Raw genomic sequence first — 25,155 nt, forward strand, 5'->3', positions numbered from 1 at the left:
CATCTGGGAGATGGTGACTTCCACCTCCTTTTGATAATGGAAATAAATATCACTCTCTTCTCCTTGAAAGAGTATACACCAGCTTCAATAGTGCAATATGGATATCTCTATTTCTGTGAAATTAAGGAAAATAATATTGTCAGATAAAATGCTGGCTGATGGAGAGACCTACTAGTAAGGCTGTTGAGGGTGTTTGTTTTAGAAAATGAGATTCATACAAAAATATATACCATTTTAACAGAACTAGAAAGATACTAGAAAGATACAAAAGAGATACTTATGTCTATAACATAAACTGCCTTTCTGTTCCAGCCTGCAAACCTCAACAAACCACAGAGGAAACACATTTAAGATTTTATATGAAGAGAACCTCTGTACCCTGATTTTCACTAAGCAAGCATACAAAAGAGAAAGATCTTCCTAAGACAAATAATAAAGATTAAAGAAAAAAAATTACTGACCATGAATGTTATTAAATCCATACTGTCTTTTTAATTAAGCCATTAATATTTCATTCCATTAGCAAAATTTATGCTACCTTAATTTATTAAAACACATAATCAAAAGTGATTATACTTTGCCTGTTTTCTTAAGAAGGAAGGAATTCTATTTTGCGCTAAGGTAAAATACTGAAAGACAGGAACTACCTGAATTATGATTTGGCAATCTAATTCTTAAATCTGTTACCACAGAAGAAGAGGTAACTTAAATAGCCTTTTTTTCATTTCACTTCTGCTGCTCTCACATGCATCCTCACTAGATACAGAGAGAAACAACACTAACCTAGAACAGATTTCAAAGAATGCACATGCTTTTGCTTACTTTGGGGCCTAAGGTTGCTATCCCTGTGAGCATTACATCCTCAGCACCGCATTGCCACAACAAAACAGCTCTCAGTGAGTGTGCCCAAGCCTCTGAGGTCCTTTAGTGACACAAATCCCCTGCATGTACACATAACACTGGATGTTCATCTGTGAGCAGAGGACAGCATGGGGTGGATTACAGAAATGAAGACAGCATCTTGTTGGTAAACACTGAGGCAAAGGATGCATTGAGTACTTGAGCTCCATGTGGGGCTTCTGTCTGCAAATCACCTACCCCATTTAGTGACAGGTCACATTTTTATTGTTTTAATGCTAGTGTAGTAATAGAATATCTTCTTCAGACCCTTGATGGCCCTTGCAAGTGTCATTCTAGGGAAGTTTCAGCTTTCTTAGCACTATTCATACAGGCTAAGTCAATGCCATAGACAGTTGACCTTGTAACCTCTTTTTTGCCTCAATCTCTGTACACTGTTTTCTACTTCAAAGATGTACAAATCCCTGATTATTCAAGCCAGAGTCCTGATAAATATAGTTTTCCTCCTAACTGCCAGAATTGAATATTTTTGTTCTTGGAAGATTCTGTCCTTCAAAGACTTGTAAGCTTTTCCGGACTCCTCTACCAGTCTTCCAAGCAATCGCACCTACCTGTTTCCCAAATAAGCCAAAATCTGCTTTCCTAAGGTACATGATTTACTCAGCTACCTGCTTTGCTCTCTCTCCCATGAATCACAAAATTAATGAATGCATGGTCACCACATCCAAGGTTGCCACTGATTTCTACAGCCTCAAATAGGCCTTCCTTGTTAGTGATCAGCAGATGGCGTTGCGCACTCTGCAGATTGGCCCATCCAAGACCTGGACCAAGAAGTCAACCCCACTCCTATCCAGCCATCCCCATTACTTGCATCCCAACATTTTGCCCTTGCATCAAATGTCAGGTAGGCTCAAGTGACCCATAAGAACTGGGTCTGTGACACAGAGAATTCCCTGAGTGATTTAAAGTAGACTCCACATACTTCCTCTTCCTGACCAAGTGGTCAGGACACTCACCTCTGCCATGACCCTAGGACAGTTTTCAGGCAAGTGCATGGAGTTGAAGTTAGGAGCTCGGATAAGGCCAAATACACTCTACCTGCTAATGATCAAAGTATCTGCAGGCTTTAATTCTTGCCTCCGAATGCCAGCAAAGCCAACCTATTTCAGGACACGATGGTTAATAAAACTAACAATGAGATGAATGAAGACTGAATAAAATGCAAACACAACCATTTGGATGGGCAAAATGTAAACACATTTACAGAATGTAAATACATTTACATAAAAAGGATAAAATGTGAATAAAATGTAAAAGCAATCATCTAATCATAAATACCATGACAAATTCCAAGACAGAATATTGACTAAGCTGCAAAGAAAACACAAGAGAATGGGAATTGCCAGGAAAATTTAAGCTCAAATCACAAGGTTGGTGGAGATCCTTCATTGCCAGAGCTGGAATCCTTTGTGCCACTTCCATTCATCCAAAAATCCCTGCGTCTGAAAGAGAGACAAGAGGAAAAAGCGTGAAGACCAAGCCTGACACGCACTGCTGGGGCTCCTCACAGCAGTGGACAGGTAATTTCAGCAAAGCTCCCTCATGCAGCCCTGCTGTGTCCTGGGCACGGAGCACTTACATTCACACGTAGGATACGAGATCACTCCATCCCGGCACACTGCTCTAAATTTCTCAGGGCGTGAAACTTGCCGGTAAAAATATTTGCATTCAAATAAAATATACTCCCCAGTGGCAAAGGTAGAGGGACTCGACCAGCTTGATGACTGCAGTCGAATATGGTTCATTTCCATCAACCTCTCATTCAGTCTACAGTCCCCTGAAAAAAGTACTTTCATTATTTGCCCGTAGACCTCATAATGGATAACCGATGCTCTGGAAATGCTGGTGCTCTGGCACAAGCCCTAGGGCCCTCTGCCAGGCAGTCTTTCCAGCTCAGGTACAGCCATCAACAGCACTACCCTTCACCGCTTGCAGCTTGCAGGATGCTCCCAAACCCTGGTTCCCCAAAGGCATTCTCCCAGGAAACCTAAAGGCTTTGCCCTTGGCTTCAGCACTGAAAATGCAGTAGCACTGCACCTAAGCTCTGCCCAAAGAGGAGATGACTTACTTGCTGGCTTACACTGGGGATATTCTAACGTCCCCTCCAAACACTCTACTCTGAATGGGGAAGAGGCTGGGTCCTCCATATAGCCTCTTTTACACCGAAATTCAATAAAGTCACCCGATCTGGAATACAGCTTTCTTCCTCTGGTCCATTTCAGCTCAATATTGTTTCTGCTCATGTCTTCTTCAGATGCTGTACAGGCCACTTGAAAAGGCAAAAGAGGAGTGTCATCATTCCATACAGGCTCAACACATGTAGCATTTTTCCCCCCAAAAAACACGTGCTTCAGGCTACCTAGGCAAACTGGGGGGCTTGTCCACTGCCCATCAGTGCAGGTGATAGACGGAGATCCTTCCAGGACATAGAAGTCTGGGCATTTGTATTCCAAAGTTGCACCCTCCGGGTATTCTTGCATGGGGAAGGACAGAATGTCTCCATTTTCAATAACTGGAGGCGAGCCACATTTCCCACCTTTCCCTGGAAGGAAATTCCCAGTCAATGAGAGAGAAAGCCCAGGAAGTCAAGGGCTGCCTCTCAAAATCAGGCCTGGCCAGCAACCGCTCCCAGCCCCAGGGTAATTCTCCAGATGTGTCCCTATCGATTGAAACCACTTGGGTCTCCCGGCTGGAAAACTCATGTGAACAGAGCCCAGCAAAAGGGTTTTTTTCCTGGGAGCACCAGATACGTTGTGTCTGTGCACAGCAATGAGACTGAAATGGGAGAAGTGAACGCCCCGGCGTCAGCTCCAGGACAGTCTCACCCACAGGCGACTGTATGGAAAGAGAGAGAAATCACCTGTGCACGTCGGCAGCTCTGTCCAGGTCCCGTTCCAACACACTACGGTGGGAGCCCCGCTCATCTCAAAACCTCGCCAGCACTGGTAGCGAGCGCTCTCCCCAGGCAAGTACCTCGACTTCTTAACACCTTGAACTTTCCCGCCAGCGATTTCAGGAGGAGGTTTACACGTCGCATCTGAAACGAGACACGGCTGCGTTCACGGCTGCAGGGGTTGAGCTGTTCCCCTCTGCACCCTTGCTCCTATTTCTGCTGGGATTCTCTGCCTCAGGTGGGCCACAGCTCCAGGAGCTCCCTGTGGAGGTAGCAATGGAGCGACAGAGAGCTCTCTTTCTGGGACCCTCAGGAGAAGGCAACGTCAACGACAGCTTCCAGAAACAGCCAGTGTTTCTGTAGCTACACCTGGCCGCACGAGAAGCCACACCGGCCTTCCTACGTGCCCACGTCCCTCCCCAGGGAGCCCTGGAATGCCTGGAAATCACAGGGTAGCACCGAGCTGGTGCTCTGTGGAACTCAGAGCTCTGGAGGAGTGGCAGCACTGGATGAGCTCGTCAGCGCTGCTTGGGGGGGGGTGAGCGCAGCCAGCTCCACGGAGACGTGCGGAGGCCAAAGAGCTCTTGTTCACCCTGTGCAGCCAAGGACTTGGGCAGGGGACTGGAGCACAGCTCCTGACGGTTCCTTGTCACGGAAGCACTCTTCCCACTTCATGGCCCCAGCAGATCTACCATGGTTTAGATCTGAGTCTCTGCTGGGATCTGCATTGGTCAGAGCGGAGCCCTGGAGGAGAACAAGCGTTTCCCTCCCTTACTGCTTCTTCCATTCAGGTGCTCCCTGGCGGGTTTGGACAGGACAGAGGAGCCCTCATGCGTCTTTCTACAGAGGAAGGCTGAAATGGCAGCCTCTGGGGAAACAGCAGCATCGTACAGGAGAATGACAGAGCAGCACATTTTAGGCTCTGCTTCTCCAAGACATTTTTGGTACTGATGAAAAGATCCCCAGTATTTCTAGAAGCACCAAGGTAAAGTCAAGTGATGCTCAAGGAAGGAATCGCAAGTACTGAGCTGTGGTACACAAAGTGAAGTACAAAAGGTAAAGTCTTTAGTGTTTAGGGAAACAGTCCCCTCTGTGCTAACAGGCGATACCAAAGCACAGATTCCTACCTCTACAAGTTGGTGCTTGTGACCATTCTCCATTTGTACACATGACATAATTTCCACCCATCATCTGAAAATTGCTTTCGCATTCAAAGTGCACTCTGGCACCGGGCAGATACCTCTCCTGTTGAGTGCTTGTGATGTACGCATGGGGAATTTCAGGTGCAGCTCCACATGTAACATCTGAAAAGAGAGGTATTTCCACATGGCATTTTATCAAAAGATACGGAAAGCTGATGCTTGTGCTAACGTGATATACAATAGAATGAGTGTGCTTTTTCCACCATACAGATGCTTTAGTGAGCAAAAAGGCTTGCTAATTTGAAGAACATGTTTATACTTACTGCGTAAGTTTTTATTTTTATTGTATATTGAACAGAGCTTTGTGAAATTGTTAAGAGGTTGTTTTTTAGGGCAAAGGAAAGGTTACATTTCTGTCACTCTTAGAAATGTACAGTTCTTTAAGAGAAGCGTGATTCCTGAAGAGAGTTCCTTAAGAGAAGATTATGTCCTGAGATATAATCCATTCAGATTTATCATCATTATCTGAGTGCTTTCCAGAAAATCTCAGAAAAAAGCAATGCCATATAAATGAAAATACACGACATCAGAATTGTGCAGCTTGAAAACAGACGTTTGGCACTTTGTGCACAGTCACCTCATTTGTCCTTTGTTAAGCTATCTCCATTTCTGAAAACACTTCATTCTACCACTAAATGAATTTTTGCTTATAAGATACCACCTGCATTGATAGTGTTTTAGCAACTGAATTACAGATCCTTCAGCATTTCTTACTATAGATGTCTTGACTTATGCCATCATATCATTTATACTCCTGTTACCTGAAGAAGGCACAAAAATAAAATGAGAAAAATAAAGAAATTGTACAATTGTAGAAACCAAAAGATTTATTCCTGATGAGCAAATTTGGAAACATACATTATAACCATAATTTGAAATCTGCTTTTGCGTTTGGTTTAAGTAAGAAGGACAGATTCTCTCACATCATGCATCTTTGATTTTGGTGACTTGCCTTCTGCATTGGGTTTACACACAATCTTATCATCAGCGAGTGCATTTGTGGTGGGAAAATCAATTTCTCATAGAAGAACCAGTCTCTGATAGTACAGGCAGATGCAGTTCATGTACATGAACAACTGCAAAATCACAGAGATGTATTTGACCAATCAATTTTATTCAAGTATGGCACATATTTACCAGAAATACATGAAGGAAGCTCAATATGCCCATCGAAACACTGTTTGATAGGAGAGGATGCGAGTTTAAATCCTGTCACACATGCAAATATCTCCCACTGACCACTTTGAATCAAAAATGCTCGTCTTTGTCCATTGGAGAGAAGAAGGTTTTGGGCTTCCAGTTGCTGTCTTGTAATGGTACACGGTGCTGAAGGAAACAAGAAAAACTAAAAATTATGAAGTATGAATATTTGGTGGCTTTTATTATGTGAAGCACCTCCTCAGCAAAGATAGTTCAAAACCATTTTGGTTATCACTCAGCAGTGATTTTTAAAAGTAAAATGCAGATGACTTAAACCACTCCATCACAGTTAATTCAGAATGCTTAGTTTTAGCAGGTTTTTCAATGATATTCACTACTTCTAAGCATATTTATAGACTTTGGGAACAGCAGTGAAGACCTCAAGAAGTACTGACTTCAGGAGATCATAGTCCTTGAAATAATTAATGAAATATTCAAGATTATGTCCAATTTATCCCAGTTAGAAGGCTCCTAACAAGGAGCTGCAAGGAGAAAATTGAAGACAGCAAAGCAGCTTACCACAACAGCAATCTTCCCACATATGTGGGACAGTTAGGAACTAGATGAAAGGATGTCTTAACTAATGTAATCATTGTGGAAGGAGGCAGACACCTTTGTCAGTACCTGTAGCTTGTTGCACAAGTTCTTGGAAGTACAGGCAAAATGTTTATCTGCTTGTAACCTTCCAGACAGCTCCAAAATTCTTGCAATAAAAAACACGACTGAGTGTAAATGGTTTTAGGACACTAAAGGCCAAGATCCACTAGTTAAGCAACACTGAATCCAGGAATTAATTATGGTCCATTCCAGACTTGGTAATCTAGCAACAATTGTAAACATAAAGTAGGAGTTCCAGAGTCATTATAAAAGTTACACTTACCCAAACATTTTGGTGGCCCAGGTACCCAGATTTTTTTAAAGCATGTTAACCATTCTGTTCCTGATAAAGTGTATCCAGGGTTGCACACATATTGCACACGGTCACTTTCCTTATATACTGATTTATTCCCACTAACAATTTCTCCAAAGTCAACAATTGATGGGTCTTCGCAGGCTGCTCCTGCAGAAGCTGTGCACAGATTCTTGTTATTTGACTGCATGTTCCCATTTTCTTATTGTCCTTATTTTTCCCTAATAGCAATTTCTTCAAAATCAATGATGGATGGGTGTTTGCAATGCTATTCTAGCAGATACCATGTACAAGTTCTTGTTAATTGATAGATATAGGACAATAGTGACAGCTGCAAATAATGGAAGTACACAGGAGTTAAATAATATTTCAATTATTGACATCCCTCCATTTGGGAATATACAATACTAATAAACAGCACTGATTCTTTGCTCTAAGAAATTATCATTGTCTTCACTATTTTTACAATCTTTGCATTGAAAAAAGTTACCAAACTGAAAATATTTTAATTGAAAATATGAATAAGCACCTGAAATTCTCAAAGTACAGTTTCTGGCTTTTCCAGCATTATCCTGGAAAAAAGTTTTAGACATGCAGTCACAATTCTCAGTTTTTCTCAATTCTACAAATAAATCTGTTTGTCCCAGATTTCTAAAATTAGCTCCAAATGAAAGAAGTTGGATCTCTTTTTCTTAGGGTATGAATTATATACAAAAAGCACTTTTAAAGGCAGAGGGGAGAGAATAATCTTAATATGATGAATAAATTTAAATGAATCAATCATAGAGTTTAAAACTGATTATTTTAAGAAAGGTATATATACAGTGAAGACCTCCTTCAGGCAGTATGGGTTTTTCTGTATGATAGAACTTACTGAAATAATAAAGTACCTGTACTTTTAAAGAGTTGCATTATGATTCAAAATCAAATCAGTATTTTGCATTTTTAATAGCATATATTCAAAATAATAGTAGCTAAATTTAAATACAAAGGAATTTATATGGACTAATGCATTTTAAGCAAGTTATGGCTTATAATAAGTTAGGTTCTTGATGAGAGTCATTAAGTTCAGACACAAGGCAAAAAAAACAAGCTCATACAAGGAAATAACAAGGCAAATATTCTCAAATGTATATAGTTCGAAATTATAACTCTCATGTCAAACTTCTGAAAGGAATTCTGTAAAAACTAGATGGTGTAGTTTCTGCAGTCCATTTTACTTGATTGTCACCAGATACATAGATTAAAATGTAGATTTCCATTTAATAACTTACCTTGATATGTAGTACAGCCCATCCACAGCAGGAACACTATGGTGTGGTGCAACAGTGTCATTTTCAAGCTTTAGGAGTTAAAGATGCCCTCTGCAACAGTCGCTGCTTTCTGTGCCCAGAATCGCATGTTCCTGTATTCACTCCCATGATTCCTGAGGTTGTCCTTGCAATCTCCTCCAATAATTTTCTTGCAACACAGCAATCTGTACAGATAAATTATGTAACTGTTGCAAAAAGGCTTTGATGTGTTTTGTCACAAAGCTTTTCAGACTGAACTTGACACGGAAGCATTATGAATCCCATAACCAAAATCTCCTCTAAGTTTGTAACACACATTACAGTGCACTTAGCTCTTCAAACTTAAGATTTTGTTATGGACCACCTTATATGTGGAGCCCATAATTTATTATCAATCTGCTTAAAATCAAGCAAGACAGGAGGGGAATGCCACAGTGATCCATTAGTACACAAGGGTCTTTGTTGAGAAGTGTTCAATTCAAGTAGCAGGGGTCCTTTCCTCCTAAGTATTGACATTTGCTTGTGTTCGAATGTATTTTCTTTATACAGTCCACTGGTTTGGATCCCAGTTATTCAGCGTCTCTGTTCACTAAAATTGGATTTACCTGCGTAAGACCAAGATGCACTTGTGCTGGGGCTGCTGCTTGACCACCATGGTTTGTTTTTATAGTCACTGATCTCTGTCCACTCCTATATCATCCACATTCTTCTTTCCCACACCCCATTTTAGTCTGGAGTCAGGGATAGCTCAGTAAGTGCTTGTTACCAGTAAGAATTAGAGTTAAACTAAAACACATTTAGGCAGCCAGTGGGGTGATTGCTGAACAGCTGCTATCACAGCTGAATAAGCTAAAACCAGCTCAAGACAAACCCAGACAAGCCCAGAGATCCTTCACTGCAAAGTCAGTGCAGAGCCTGCATTCTTTAATTAGCGAAGGCAAAACCCATGTTTATCGGGCTGCACCAGCAGGACGACTTTGAGCAAGCTGAGCTCCTCATGTCACAATACTACAAATATATTAGATTATTTTCTGTGGAGTTTCTTGCATAGCAACCAACTTTGAGTTGTTTTTTCTCCCTTAAAAACACATACAGCATTGTTTTGTTTGCTGAATGGTAGCATCCATCTGAGGATCAACAGATACTGCTATTACTATATACACAAAATTAATTTCATCATTGATATGCCACTTTATACAACTGGCAGAACTTGACAGCACCTTCCAAAAGGCTTTTTTCTAAAGATCCACAACACTCTTAGTGACAAATGCCTAATATTAACACCTATGTTAACCATTTTCTTAAGGAACTAAGCACATTCTTTAGAGAAAACCAGGAAATATAAATATGCGACTAATATTTCTAGAGACATGAAGTAATTATTTGTATTTTAGATTCTTACATGCTAGCCTAACATGCCCTAAGGACTGTTGTTTATGGAGTCCTGGCAGGTTTGCAACACAAACACCAAACCCCACAAACAGTATATAAGAAAGCTTTCTGGATTTCACTGAGTGCGGTCTTTCTGGCTCACTTCCACCTCATCTTCTAATCCTCCTGTGCTTCAGGAAGACTGGTCTCTCACTCAGGAACTTTTCCTTTTAGTATAGCACTAATAAAAACAAAAAACATGAACTAAAAGAAAATTAATTTCCATGCTATATGCCACCATTCCTGTCCCTTTTTATAGATCATTAACTTTTATGGATCTGTGCAGGTCATTAACTTTTGGCCTCATTTGTAACTGAGTAGCTGGAAAACACTGAGTTACATTTTCTAAACAGCAATTGCTGATCAGGCAGCCATTTCCAGCCAGTTAGCTCCAAACAGGTTGCATAATTTTTATTACAAAACATGTAGAATTCTTTTTATAAAAAAAGACAAAAGACATTTCTTCCTATTCAAGATCATGTTTCCTTGTACTCAGAGGAGAAAATACAGGCACTGTTTAAAAGATCAGATCTTCACACCAGAGTAGAAGAGGACTATAGTCGCTGTGTAAAATGACTTTGGCTTTGCCTTGATACAGGGTGATGCTCAACAAGACCAGCCTTCTGCAATACTGCTATGGGCTGAAGCCTACCTGAAAGCATTGCTCAGATAAGCGAGAACCTGACTGCTTTTGCGCAGCCCTGACTAGATGACCATTCTTGGACGAGAATAGCAGGGCCTTTGATTTGTCAGTGTCATTAAACAGAAAGTTTACAGTAGAAATTACTATCCTCTTGCTCTATGAAATCTGCTGCTGATTAAGAAAATTTAAGTTACATGCCACTGAATGGTGCAATACTGCTCTTGTATCCACTCTACCCAAAATTTCCAAGACAGCTATCTTTCCCTTCTGATATCAGTTATTGGACTGCAGGCCTGTGATACCTTTCAGGACTCCAGAAAGCAAATTACTATTTTTTAAAACATTGGAAATTGCTCTGAATTCTATTTCTCCCACATGCTTTGCAGACTGATTTTCTCCCCATTTTCTCCAGTACTGCTCTTTAAAAAGGGGCCTTTTACATTTACCAAATATGCTTAACCCAGAGCTCTTTAAAGGCAACAGGTCTGGGCAACAGACCCGCAGCTTTACTGCATGAAACACTTTAAAGAAGATATAAAAGTTGTTGAAACCTCACTGGGGAAAAGATTCACCTTTGTTAAAATGTGCCAGTCTGTATCAGCACATACAGCACTCAAAACTTTGATGGTTGCAGGAATTGCCCTGGTCTGTGAGTTTATATCCATACAAAAGTCAGTTTTCTCTATTATGTACCACAGCGGCAAGAATCCATAAATGGAATGTCTTTTCCATCTGATCAAAACATGTGCAAGTGCAAGATTGTTATGCAAGAGGAAAGGCCTGTCTCTCATGATTGAATAGTTTTAAACTGGAAGAGGATGAATTTGAATTAAAGAAGAAAATTTTTTTAAAGAAATTCTTTTCCTTTTACTGAAGTTCTTCCCTGTGAGGGTGCTGAGGCCCTGGCACAGAGTGCCCAGAGAAGCTGTGGCTGCCCCATCCCTGACAGTGTTCAAAGCCAGGCTGGACAGGGCTTGGAGCAACCTGGTCTAGTGGAAGATATCCCTGCCTATGACTGGGGGTTTGGACAAGATGATCTTTAAAGGTCCCTTCCAACTCAAACCATTTTATGATAAAAATAAAAGGTTGATCTTGAAAAAAATTGCACAAGTCAAACTTGGTGCAGAAATGTTATCATATTATCTACCCACTCCCAAGTCAGAATTATCTTTTTTAACTGTTTCTTAAGAGAAGGCTGTGAGGACACTTATTTCTGGTTTTGGCTTCCTAATGACAGAGTACAGAGTAGACTGAGTCATACTTTTTTCAGAGGTGCACAGTGATGGGATGAGAGATAACAGACACAAATCTGCAGAAAAAGGAGCTCTAGTTAGATATTAGGAGAATAAATCCACCACGAGGGTAGGCAGACACTGGAACAGGCTGCCCAGAAAGGTTAGAAAACATCTCCTCAGAGATACTAAAAACTCAGCCAGAGAGAGTCCTGAGCAACATGATTCTTCTTCTGCAATCCTATGCCTAACTATGCGGAAAGCACAGCAAAAAATTCAGGGCTGATAAAGGGTAAAACTGAGGTCTCTGGTATGTTGATGGTTATCTTAAAAGTTACTCCAGCACCATGGTCCGGTACGTCTAAGCAAATAATGTCAAAGAAAAAATTCTTTCTCTTCTTCCAAATACACTTAGGAGGTCAGAAACACTCTTGTGCTTATATATCACTGAGCCTCATTTGCACTATATAATCCGCATACACTAAGCACAGTGTTTTGACAGGTGTGCTTTCAGCATCTCATCCGCACTAGGAAAACAGCAGGCCTGAGCTGTTTGCCTGCAGCAGTTTCTCTGCTATGACAGCAGTGTATGTATCTGCTCTATGTCTTCCCACACTGCCTAGCCACATGCATTCACATTCACAAATATATTCCGGCAAAATTAGAGTACTGGAAAGGAGTCCTTAACAAAGTTTCCTTACCTTACAAAAAGCAACTTGAGCACTTCTGGTGTCTTCATCAGCTTCTGTGAGAATTTTGTGTTCAATTTGTTTTGTTAAGTTCATGTTGTAAATCTTTATTTTCAAGATTTGACACAGATTTTTCTTAGCTTTTTCAGATTTTGAAACCCAAGCTGTAGCTCTCATTTTCTTTCACATAATTCTGCCGTGCTACTTAACAGAAATAACATAGTCCAAGATTTCAAATTGCAAGCAACAATTTTGTTTTCAGATAATTCATGAAAACAGAAAAATTGTAAAGGCAAAAATGAAATACACTTTTCCTTTACCAGAGAAAATACCTGGATGCTGTCCTGAACATGCTGCAAAAAACCCCCAAGAACAGGAGAATTAAAAGCACTGGTATAGGCTGGTGTTAGGAAGCAACTGAGAAGATGCTGACACCATCAGGCACTAACATAGCAATATGTGGATGCTCGTTATTTCTCTGAGGTGTTTTTCCCTGCTAGCTAAAGAATAAGCCCTCCTTCCATGCCCTGAATTAGTCTTCCAGACCATAAGAACAGGTTTGGTCTCTGTAGTATAGTCAAGACTACAGATTTAGGGGTTCGGCCTAATCAACACTAAGGTGAGCAAGCACAGACCTACTTGACTGGTATCCCCAGAGAGTCTGAATTATATCATGTGCATCCCATATTACTCTTTTTATTATTTAATGTTCCTCCTTTCACCATGTTTGTACTTCCCTTTCTCCACCCCAGTATCCTTTCAAATAAACAACCTGCCCCAAATCACTTTTTTCCCCATTCATCCCAGTTTGGTTACATCTGTATCCAGATTTGTTTTTTCTGATTCTGATACCTAGGTAATGTTGACCTTGTGTGGAGTTATTGATATAGTCACAGATGTACTAGTTGCCCTGCAAGATTTTGCTAAATCAAGACAAGATCTAGTCCATCATGTAAACATTTTTCATGTTAAAGGGAAAGAGATTTTTCATCTATCTATCATAGACACAGGAATTATTAGGATGTAAAAACTCAGAGACTGAAATAAATTTCTACGTATTTGAGCCACAGTACAAATAGTTTCTGGATACCCAGCAAGCCTAGGTGCCAGCTATTAAGGTAACAACGCTCAATACAGCAAAATTTACCGGTTAAAAACTGATCACTTTACCGGTTAAAAATGTTTGTTTAAATGAACGCTTACAGTATTTCTTAACTGAGAAAGACTCATAAATTCACATTACAATAGTTGTTCAAAACATGACCTAGAAGTGAAAGCTGTGAACATCTAGTTTGGATTTACATATCATACATCAGAAGTCTGTTAAGTTGCTAAATCTCGTTTTATTTGTCTAAATTTTTAGATAATGCTTTACAAAACAGTGGTTTTTTACTCTTTTGAAAGTATTTTGGAACACTATTGTAAGTAGTGTACGAAGAGCTATTTTTATCAACCTTTTCTTCTCCCACCAAATGGTTGGCTGGGTTTTGATTAAATAAGCAGAATTCATCTATTTCTTAAGTGCTTGAATTGCTTTTTGGTACTTTTGGCACTCACAAAACCTTTGGAAAACTATACAGAACAGCACACATACGTGCAATAATATCAGAGAAAGATGGATTTTACACAAAATACAGAAGAAACCCTTACAGTGACATTTTTATTAAAACATAATAAAATGGATGCAAGGCAAATGTCCACATTCCTGAACTTTCTTCATATCTTCATAGGCAAAGTTCCAAAAGTACCAATGTTTAAGTGTCATAGGAAATCATACAAAATAGTTGGACTAGATATTTTAATAATTTAAATGCTCTCAGTTAGCAAAATGATGCTTGCTTGACCTTTTTTAATAATAATAATTAACTATTCAGTAGAAGTTGCATGTTTTTAGGTTTTAAATGGTTTCATAGATCCCTTAAATTAAATTTTGTTTTTATACTTGCTTTTTTATTCTTGTACTTCAAGCCTTGTCCGTTAGAGGGTTCTTACCTGTGAAAGGAGAGATGGGCACTGTTAAGATGTATAAAATAGGCCTCACTGTAAAATTAGTTTACCATCCATTTGAAGGGCACAAAGTCTCAAGTTAGCTATATTCTGTAGTCACAAAAGCATCCATGCTGTCAAAATTGTCAATGTCCTCACAAAGGGCACTACTTGCTCAGCATCTCCTCTTTGTGGTGGCTCTGCTCTGGCCTTCCAGACTGTGAAGCATCCTCAGGTTTATTGCTGTAAACGTTATGAAACTCCTACATCCTAAATTTTCCATGCATATGCCAATATTACATTCTTCTGTTGCACTCCCAGTCCTCACACCACAAAGCCCTTTCACCTCCCTTTCCCTTCATGCTCAGACCCAGCAATGCAACTGATCACTCATTTTTCAAAGTTGACCGTAGTGATCTTAAAAATGTAAGATCACTTTAATTCAGGTGTTAATACCAGGTAAAGAACATGCACATACCTTTCCGGTAGGCTTTCCTGAAGTCCATGCTTATTTTTCTCTTTCAACACACCTTGGATACAACAGCTGTCCTCTCTTACACTGCACTTGAAATAGCGTTGTACCAGATTCTGCTCCAAAATGGTTCTGTTTACAGTAAAAACCAACATAATCCCCATGGTAAAAGTAAACTTGATTCTCATAGAACCCTTGCAGCAGCACATTATTTTTCTCCATTTCACTTTTTGACAAAATACATGGCTCTAAAGAAAAGAGATGTAATCAGTGTTAATGTAACATGGTTTCAACTAGTCAACACTAAAATTATAGATTATTTCCCATTCTCCTAATGTACTATGCATGAAAATTTGGATACTGCAGGCATATCATATTTAAGGGGAAAAGAACCCCAAAGGCCAGACAAGCTTGCACTGGCTCCTATTAAAGCTTTCATCTTTAAAAAGAAAAAAATGAAGTTGAGATCTTAAAGTTCTACTTGACAATATCCAACTTATAAATTCTCAGTATCTGAATTTAAAGAGAGTTGGGGTTGTTCAGCCTGGAGAAGGCTTTGGGGAGACACTGAAACATTTCAGTACTTAAAGGGGGCTTATAAGAAAAATGGGGCCAGACTTTTTAGTAGGGCCTGTTGTGATAGGACAAGGGGCAGCGGTTTTCAACCAGAAGGTTGATTCAGACAGTTGTAAGGAATACATTTTTATAGTGAGGGTGGTGAAACACTAGAACAGGTTGCCCAGTGAGGTGGTAGATGGCCCATCCCTGGAAACATTCAAAGTCAGGCTGGACAGGGCTCTGGGCAACCTGATTTACCTGAAGACATCACTGCTTATTGCAGAGGGTGGTGGGTTAGATGACATTTAAAACTGACTTCCAAAGTATTCTATGATTTTATGAATTACAGAGAAGAATAAATTCTTATCAAACCTACCTATACACACTGGTGGCGAAGTCCATTGTCCCTCAGAACAGTAGATTTTCTCAGATCCTTGCAAAAAATGGTACTCAGAGCAACTATACTGAACAGAAGAACCATTGTCGTATTGAGTCAGGGGTGGGAGAGTAAGAGCTCCGTTCACAACAGAAGGTGGAGAGTCACATTTTTCTGTAGGAGCTGAAATGACATTAGAAACATTGGAGAAACAGTCAGCTTCAGAAATTAACAAATCAGCAGCTTTAAATGCCTGTCCACACTAGATGCCTATCAATTCTCAATGTACTTTCTTGCTATTTCATTATGTCCCAGAACAGAAATCAATCTCTGCTTAACTCTAACTATAGGAAATCCCTTGTGTGTGCTTAATGTTTTGCACCTGTCTTTCTACAGAGCTTTGAATTCTCTGTTCTTGGAGATGAGCTCCTGCCTCCTTTTTACAGCCTTCCCCGTCAAAGAAGCTGTATAGTTTTTCCATGCTTGGATATAATTAACATTATAGGTGTCTTGTGCATGGGCATCTGCATATCTGTATTGTTGAATTCTAAACATCTATTATTTACAACAGATTCTAGGCCCACAAAGCCAAAGCAAATTATTTCTAAATAAGTTTGACATTGATTAATTAAAAAGGTAATAAAAAAGTATTGGTTTACCTTGCATAATGCATTTTGGATATTTCAGCCTGCCGTGGCTGCACTGTGTCCTCCCAGGAGACGGAAGTGTAGTCTGGAGAAAACTGTATCCCTGTTTACACTTAAACTCTATGAGATCGCCATGAAGAAAAATTAATTCTTCTTGTTTCCATCTAAGCTCTATGTTGTTGCTGTTCATATCAGTTACATTAAGAATACACGGTTCTAGGAAATGTAAAGAAATGAGCTGAAGTAACAGAAATAACATTAAAAAAAAAAACAAACAAACCCAACCTAACTTGGGAACAGAAAATAACAGAAAAAAGACACTTCTGACAGCCTCTGGTTTCTGTAAGTATTGGTAAACATACATTAGCCAAGGTTTACTATTGAAGAAAGGAACTTCTTCACTATAACTTGAAAGGACTTTTTCTAATAGCAACAGTCATTCATCAAAACTGGCCCATCAGATTTGGCTGACAGGTTTGGTACGCCCTTCAAGGACAGTTGTTAATACACAGTAAATTTAAAACAGTTGTTAATACACAGTAAATTTAAACTGTTAGCATAAGGAAGTGTTTTGACAATTCCCTTTGGGGCTTTTTGTGTGTTTTTTGGTTGGTTTTTTCTTTGTTTTGTCACTGTTACAAGAATTTTGACATCTTCCAAAAACCTTTTGGAAATTTTGTGCTGTTTTGGGGCTTTTTCAGGTTATTCAAGGTCAGTATTGTTTTGGTTGTTTTCTGACAGGTTTCATAAAATTTAGTGTGAGTAGCACATCGGGTAGCATAGCTTTCCTTTAGACAGTTAACCTCATTAACTTACCAAAGCAAGTTGGTGGTTCTGTCCAGTTTCCTTGTTGGCAGTAAACAGTACTAGGTCCATCCAAAAAATGGTAACGCTGACAACCATATTCTATTGAGGAACCATTTTTGTAACTTGTCAATAATGGACCAAGAACAACACCATTTTTAATCACAGGTGGAGAGGTACAGTCTTGCTGTGTTTCTAATACAAGGTAGGGAGTTAGGTAATTAGCTCTTTCAAACAATGTTAACACTGGTGAAAGTCTAGACTAACAATAGACTGAGCAAAAAATTATCATACAAATAAAATATAAACCAATATAATTTCTTTTTCAAATTTTGTTTCCAGAAACTCTACACTTGCCTTACTGAATTGTAGACAGGTATTTTATTCACCTGTACAGTCCTCATCTTTGCCAACTCTTGACTCTTGTTGGTTTGATCAATATAATTGAGTTCTTTTTCTGTGATGAGACGGTATTTATTCGTTGCTTGAAATATTTAGCCCACGTAGGGCTCAAAATTAAAAGAAACCCTATGGAACTATTGATCAAAGGATCAACAAAATACTCATGAATTTGCAAGTTCAGACAACATTAAAAGAAAGGGTACAAAATGAAGGTAAATGCTCATGTATGAAATAAAATAATAAATACAGAAACAAGCATACAGGTGTAGTTTATAATCACTAGAAAAGGGCAACAATGACCTTTCATTCAGATTGCTGCATTGACATCTGTAGCACATGGAAATATTTTCAAGAGTAAAGAACTGTACTACAGCAAAAGAATAGTAATAGTCGTAAAATGCCTATAATATCACTGGAGATTATTGAAGTCCTTTTTAAACAGAAAAGCAATGTCCACCTACTTATATCTTCATTGTGATATGTTTTGCTTGCCCGTGTTGCTGCATCTGCCTCAAGTGATGGTGATGTCTTGGATTCCGATTTATCCACAGTTCCTGTAACCATTCCTGTAACCAGAGCAGAAACTAAGAAAATACTCATGTTCAAATACCAAAACAAACACACTGATGCATTGCAAGATCTAATAAAATCAATATTTAGGGAAGAACTACATAACATGCATGTCACTTGAGTTCACCCAGCTCATCCTCTCTCTTTGATTTGAGAGCTGATTGTCTACCAATTAAATTGCAATTTACCTCTCAACCATTTTAATGGAGGAGGACGTAAGCAGTTTTGTAGATATGGAAACTGAGGCTCTCCAGATAAATAAGGCATTGTCTGAATATTTGTTTCTGTTCAGTTGTCAATCTTCAAAAAAGTACTAACCGATACAAATAGGGGGTGATGTCCATTTTCCTTTTTCACACTGGATTTCCTCAGATCCTCTTATTTCAAAGGTACTTTGACACTGTATACGAACTTTGTCTCCATTATGATATGTTCTTCTATCTGTGACTATATGGGCATGAGGAGGAAGTGGTGGTGGAGGACATTTATTTTTTATATCTGAAAATAAAAAATGCATACTATTTTCTCACTAATCAAAACCATATTTACGATTAATTGTACTGTACAGAATGCAAACCTATAACTGAAAAGACATCTGTGGTTGATCAGGAGCAATTCCTTACTCCCATTTTCTTAACAAAATAGGAGAGCGGAAAAAAATTTTTACATTCAGTAAATTGTTACATCCATTAATTTTTACATTCAGTAAACATGAGCTTTTATGCTACTGCACTGCTGTAAACAACTTTATAATTTCTCCACATAGGCTTAAAATGTTTTTTGAAAGACTTCAGGGAATAGAGATTTCCCATAAACTCCATTGATACATTCTTTAAAGCAGTTTATGTATTAGACGTACGTCTGCCATAGGCAGGGACAAGTTTCACTAGACCAAGTTGCTTAAAGCCTCATCCAGCCTGGCCTTAAATTCACAACTGCAATATCCTCAAGACTAGATTGAGGCTTTGTTTTCATTCTGAGCACTCCGCCTTCTCTGCGTCACACAAGAAAAATTCCTGCTGTGTCATCAGAATAAATACAGAACTGGGCTAATAACACATGCCATTTAATTGAGATATTCTAGTGCATTTTAAATACTACAGTATCTTATAGGAATGGAAGATGATTTTTATCTTTGCACTCCATCGGAGTCTTCTACAAGTTTAGCTATAAAAGAATTACAAAAAAACTGATTTTACTGAAAATTCTGCTTAACACATCTATATTTTTAAAATCTAAATATAATTTTTAATATCACACCATCCTACCCACCCAACAATTATTAAATTTGCTTTAAAAACATACTTCATGGGGAAAAAATCCTGTAAAATATATTGGAAAAGAATACCATACATTTAAGTTAAACCAACAAAAAGGATCGATTGTCCCATCCTCTGTCACCAAGATGTGGCACCCTTTGTATATAAATCAGAGAATTTGTTACCATGAGGCAGTGAGATCTCCTAAATCTCAGAAGTAATACACAGAGGGGACAATATCCACATCAAGGTATGCTGAACAATATGAATTCTCAGCTAGCCTAGATGTTGATTTGTTCCATTTTTTGCTGTTTATATCTCACCTGGCTCACTAGACCTTTCATTCTTTTGCAAGTTGCTTTTCTGAGAATCATTGTTATCTCCCAGTTACTGGGGAAGTGATAGCAATTGCTAAAGTTGTGCTTCTGGTTACGTTTCTAGTTAAATTCTGCTGAAAACATATGCAGTTTTGTGAGGCTGTAAAACTCTGAAAAGGACCACAATTCCCTAAGATCAGGAGGAACTTGCCAAAGATTTTATTTTTAATGCATCTCAAGAGGCATGTTAACACTTCATAAGACAGGAATCAACATGCTTGATTAAACCTTTGTGTCATCTGAATATGCTTTAACTTGAGATTCAGAGGTGCAACAACTTCCCTGTAATTGTTGATTTCTGCTTCTCCAGGATCCACCATACAAAGAAGCAACAGGAAGAGATAGAATCCACTCTATTGTTAGAGTCCACTGTAAACTAATTCCAAGTACCATTGTCTCCCTCCCTGCTACCTTGGCTCCATGCCCTTTCAGCTAACACTTGATTTCTATTTGGATTGTGAGTAGGTAGAAAAAAAGGGTATTTTTATTTTGTATTCATGTAGCATTTCATGAAAGAAGGTGTTCACTAAGAATTTGACATAATAAAACTATGAAAATAGGTACCTTCACACACTGGAGGGTCTGGATGCCATCCGAAATAATAACATTGAATTAGGTCAAATTCACTGGCAGAATAATTTTCCTCACAATAAAAATGAACTACATCTCCCTCTTCATAGGTTTTCTTCACAGGATAGAAACCTCCATGTGCTATTGCACTCAAAGAGGAGCAAGTTATTCCTAGGAAGAAAACACAAAGCAGTGAATAACAGCTGAGGGAGCCTTCCCCTTCCCACCCTGCCCCCAACAGCTTATAAACCAAGCCTTTCTGCAGATTTTTGTTCATTTGTAGGATAAATCAAATTTCAAACTGACATATTCCAGCCCACTACATACTACTGCAGTTTGGAGGAAGGGACCACCCATGCGATAGACACACTGCTTCTTCTGTAGTGTTTCCTCCTGCAGTACGATATCCCTCATCACATTTGTATAGCAGTGTTTCATTCAGCTGAAGCTCTTGCTGGGCTGTGAAGTAATTGCCATGATGTAAACTTGGTACTTGACATGACTCTTAAAGAAATAAAACATGTGCATAATATTAGTCACTCTTTTCATTTCAAGGTATTATTCTAAAATTTTCCTTAGATACACCTTAAAAGTGGTTATATCCAAGGCAAAACTCTTCGTAAAAATCTTTATGAATACTGACGAATTAAAAATGCAGTAGTTTGCATGACTTTTCCAGTCATCATTTGGGAAGAAAGTTTGGATGATTTTATCTGAAACAATGTGATTTCATCTATACATGTAATTTTATCTATACAAAGTTACAAAACTAGCAACATGTGAAATCTGGCATCTTCCCATGAGGTGCTGCTGAGAACCCACTTTGGGAGTACTTGGATCATAACCTGACACAGGCAGTTTGGCCCTACAGGTACAGCAAGGACAGTAGAATTATATATAGATAGGGGATAATAAAGGAGAAAAATGCAGAATCCTACCAAATTTTTTAGTACAGCTTGGCTGGGAGCTCCATCTTCCTGACTGACATTGTACTGTATCTTCAGTTCCACCGCTTGGAGAGTGGTAGCCTGGATTACATTTGTATTGCAGTTTCTCATGCACTTTGAAATACATTTCTGTACCATAAAAAGCACCATTCTCCAAAAGAGGCTTGTTACATTTTCCTAAATTAGAGACAGCTTGAGTAGAAGGAGTTAATGGAGCATTCTTGCCCTCTAATAAGCAAATGAAGGGACTTTTAGCTATCCCGATCTAATCTTGTCTCGACCTATTGAAGAAACTACCATATTTATCAAACAATACATCAAATTGATGATAATAACACAGAACATGACAATCAAGGAACCTAGAGCTAGGGAGGCTTTAGAGGATATACATCTGAGGGGAAATAGTCTTACTTCCTAAAATAAGGACACTGGTTAACTTTCTTGGTGTTCTTAGAAAAACACACTAGGTTAAAGCCCTTAAAATATGTATTATTGTAAACATATTCCATGTATAAAGATGTAGTTTATATACATAAGTGATTGATTTCACCTTGTCTTAACACATACATATCCCTCCTGTTATGCAGCTTTTGCTCCTGTATGTTCCAGGAAATACAGCTGCTAGAAAAAATTTTCCTGCTAGAAGCAATGAGGAGATTAATAAAGCTAACTCACTGTAACAGCGTGGCACTGGAGACCAGCCGTTTGCAGTACAAGTTATTCTTCCATCTTGAGTCCCAATATCAGTTGTATAACCAACCATACAGGAATAGGAAAGCTTTTTTCCTTTACGCATAGGGAAATAGTGACTTTTGAAATTATAGTAGTACTGGGCAATCCTTCCATTTTCTATATGTGGCAAATCACAAGGTTTATCTGGGAAAAAAAAAAAAAAGGTAAATATATATCTCACTAAAAGTCTCAGCCCGGATATAAGCTTTGTTGCATTAGGTTATTTAATATCAGTTACATTGACTCAGGCTTTCAAACAAGGTGAATGAAATTCTGAATACTTGCAAGCGGGAAGGGTCTTTTAAGACTCACTGAAATTAAGATATATTACAGCTACATCAGTTCTTTACATTCACAAGAACATCAGCTGTAGAATGAAACTTCCTGATACAAACTGGGCAATGCTGATGCAGAACACATTTATTTGACTCTATATTTAAACCAGAAGACATGAGCACACTTTGCTGCATGAACATGCTGATGCCTGCTCTGAAATCCACTGGCAACAGTGCCAAGGTTAGCTATGTGATAGCTCCTTAATTAAGTAAATGTTATCAGAACAGTATGACAAACTGCCAGAAGGAAATAAAGGAGTTAAAGTTGCTGAAGAAAGATAATTTAAGATCATAATCAAAGGAAAAGAAAGAAGAAATTGAGGTTTAGAAAAGAACAAGCAGAACGACAAATAAAATACGACAAAACAATAATAGAACACCTTTAAAAGGAATTGTGCTGAATGTGGCATGAAGCTACTTAAAACCCAAAGCAAACAAAAGGAAAACCCAAACAATACAACTACCAAAAAGCAATACTAATGTTCATATTTCTTACAAAGTTATCTCAAAAACTCTCTCCATGGCACTACAAGGCAATCTAACCTGAAGAATCAAGCTTTAAAAACTGAATTACCACCTATGGATCTTACTAGAATTGGGGAATTCTCCCACACGTTGGCACTGCTGCATTCGCACTACACATTAAAACCAAACAACAAACTATTGCTTCTTCACTCAGTAACGTCACTAGAATTTACTGCAATTACTACAATTTTCTGCAAATTTCTTATTTTTACTAAATGCAAATTGCCAAGATAATTATTTTTTAATAACTCCTTTCCTCACACAACCACCCTATTACATACAAATTGGAAAAAACCCAACCCCAAACTAAACCAAACCAATCAAACCACCCCAAAACAACACCAAAACCAAACCTGAGGGTAATTATGGTTTTTAAGTAACTAAAAGACAGAAATGGTTGCTATCTACATACCTTTTTTTGGCTTTCCAAAGGGTATCATCAGAGTAATTTCAACTGCTTTGTGTAAAGGACAAAACTCTAGTGAAGACAGGTGGTTTGCAACAAATATTCTTGAGTTAAACATACAGTAGTATAAAATTAAAGTTGAAAAAAGGACACCTTTTCAACTAATAGAGGTGTACCCTTATATATAGCCCACACCTCTCTGACCTTGCGGTTCAAGTGGTATGTAAACTATAGAAGCTCAGCAGTTTTAAGCACCCCTGAAAATAGCGATAGGAAATGCAGAACCACCCCAAAGTAGCTTCTGCAAGGTTCCATTTAATTTCCACTGTTTTGCTTTGTGTTAAAGTCAAAACACTTCAATTCCTGACACATCAGTGTAGAAAATATTTTAATAGTACAAAAGTCAATTTGTTTAAATGCTGTAAAACACTCAAATACATTTCAAAAGAAACCTTTTCTGAATAAAAGTCTGAACCTTTCAATATTACATCTTTGAAACTCAGATGTGAAGCTGTAGCCCGGAGCTAGCGACAGCTGAATCATGATCAGCCATCTCACAACAAAATTATACTTAAAAACCAGTGTTTACTCTAGGTAAATATATGAAAGACAGTGTACTTAAGTTACCTAGATTGTATGCTATAGTTTCAATGTACATTTATTAACACCAGAATTCAGTGTATTTACCTTCTGCAAGGAGTTTGCCTGAATACATCATAACTAGGAAGAAAAAACAGCTTTTAAATCTCATCTTCATTACTGTCTCCATGAAGTTTTCACCACCTGTGCAAACTAAATTTTACTTTTGTAAATAATTAACTGGATTTTCAAAGGTGGATGTTCAAAAATGGCTTAGCGTACACGGTATTCTTAATGTCACTGAAAACACTGCTTTCAGTTATTTTAGCTCTCTAAATGCCATAACACTAGCCTTGCAGAATTCTACTTCCATTTAACATACTTTACACCTGTAAAGAGGACAGATTTTGTCATTTTGCAGTGAAACCAGGCAAAAAGCTTATGAACAATTTAAACTAATTGAACACTGTTCCCTGCAGAACCTCTTGAGTTCCAAGTTTAAAGGGCATTCTGTTATCACATTATTTGCCTTAACTGAAGTAAGAGGAAAATCCCCACTTCTTCAACCTACCCCCTTTTATAACCTGTGTCCTGGTTGCAGCTGAGACAGAGTTTATTTTCTTCCTCATAGCTGGTGCAGTGCTATGGTTTGGCTTTAGTCTGAGAACATGCTGATAACACACTGATATTTTAGTTGTTGCTAAGTACTGCTTACCTTGATCAAGGACTTTTCAGTGTCTCATGCTCTGCCTGTGAAGATGGGAGGAAACTGGGAGGAAGCAGAGACAGGGCATCCGACCCAAACCAGCCAAAGGGGTATTTCATACCCCAGCATGTCATGCTCAGTATAGAAACTGAAGGTAGTTAGCTGCAAAGGGCTGACTGCTGCTCAGTGATGGGCTGAGTATAAGTCAGTGGGTGAATGAGCAATTGTGTTATGCATCACTGTTGGTTGTTGCTTCGGGTGGGGGTTCTGGTGACATTTTTGTGTTTGGTTTATTTTTTTTTCTTTTTGCCTTGCCTTTCCCCTTACAGTTTTATGTCTCTCTTTGTTATTTCCCTTATTATTATATTTTAACTTTAGTTATTAAGCTGTTCTTATCTTAACCTGAAGGTTTTACATGCTTTCAATTCTCCTCTCTATCCTGCCCATGGGTAGAGCGGACAGGGGAAGGGAGGGAGAGCAAGCAGCTGTGTGGT

At 38.6% G+C, this 25,155-nt stretch overlaps 1 protein-coding gene across 1 annotated transcript in view; it reads right to left on the reverse strand.

Annotated features, from left to right (window-relative positions):
• F13B (coagulation factor XIII B chain) overlaps positions 1 to 24,191 on the reverse strand; it is a 301,636-nt gene extending 277,445 nt beyond the window's left edge. The window contains exons 1-18 of the mRNA XM_061379234.1: positions 24,064 to 24,191; positions 22,054 to 22,254; positions 21,370 to 21,555; positions 20,759 to 20,935; positions 20,426 to 20,602; positions 18,544 to 18,723; positions 18,117 to 18,221; positions 17,266 to 17,448; positions 16,462 to 16,665; positions 15,803 to 15,985; positions 14,923 to 15,116; positions 7,094 to 7,307; positions 6,151 to 6,339; positions 4,939 to 5,115; positions 3,779 to 3,955; positions 3,278 to 3,460; positions 2,987 to 3,187; positions 2,498 to 2,695 (exon numbers count right to left, since the gene is read on the reverse strand). Coding sequence (XP_061235218.1) covers positions 2,498 to 2,695; positions 2,987 to 3,187; positions 3,278 to 3,460; positions 3,779 to 3,955; positions 4,939 to 5,115; positions 6,151 to 6,339; positions 7,094 to 7,307; positions 14,923 to 15,116; positions 15,803 to 15,985; positions 16,462 to 16,665; positions 17,266 to 17,448; positions 18,117 to 18,221; positions 18,544 to 18,723; positions 20,426 to 20,602; positions 20,759 to 20,935; positions 21,370 to 21,555; positions 22,054 to 22,254; positions 24,064 to 24,145 — 3,211 coding nt within the window. The 5' untranslated portion in view covers positions 24,146 to 24,191. The remainder of the gene's footprint in view (positions 1 to 2,497; positions 2,696 to 2,986; positions 3,188 to 3,277; positions 3,461 to 3,778; positions 3,956 to 4,938; positions 5,116 to 6,150; positions 6,340 to 7,093; positions 7,308 to 14,922; positions 15,117 to 15,802; positions 15,986 to 16,461; positions 16,666 to 17,265; positions 17,449 to 18,116; positions 18,222 to 18,543; positions 18,724 to 20,425; positions 20,603 to 20,758; positions 20,936 to 21,369; positions 21,556 to 22,053; positions 22,255 to 24,063) is intronic.
• Between the last annotated feature and the right edge of the window lie 964 nt (positions 24,192 to 25,155).

This window comes from Neopsephotus bourkii, unplaced genomic scaffold, assembly GCF_033783945.1.
Source record: "Neopsephotus bourkii isolate Nb327-2 ecotype Australia unplaced genomic scaffold, CSIRO-AGI_Nbou_v1 NB_1768, whole genome shotgun sequence".
Taxonomy (NCBI): domain Eukaryota; kingdom Metazoa; phylum Chordata; class Aves; order Psittaciformes; family Psittacidae; genus Neopsephotus; species Neopsephotus bourkii.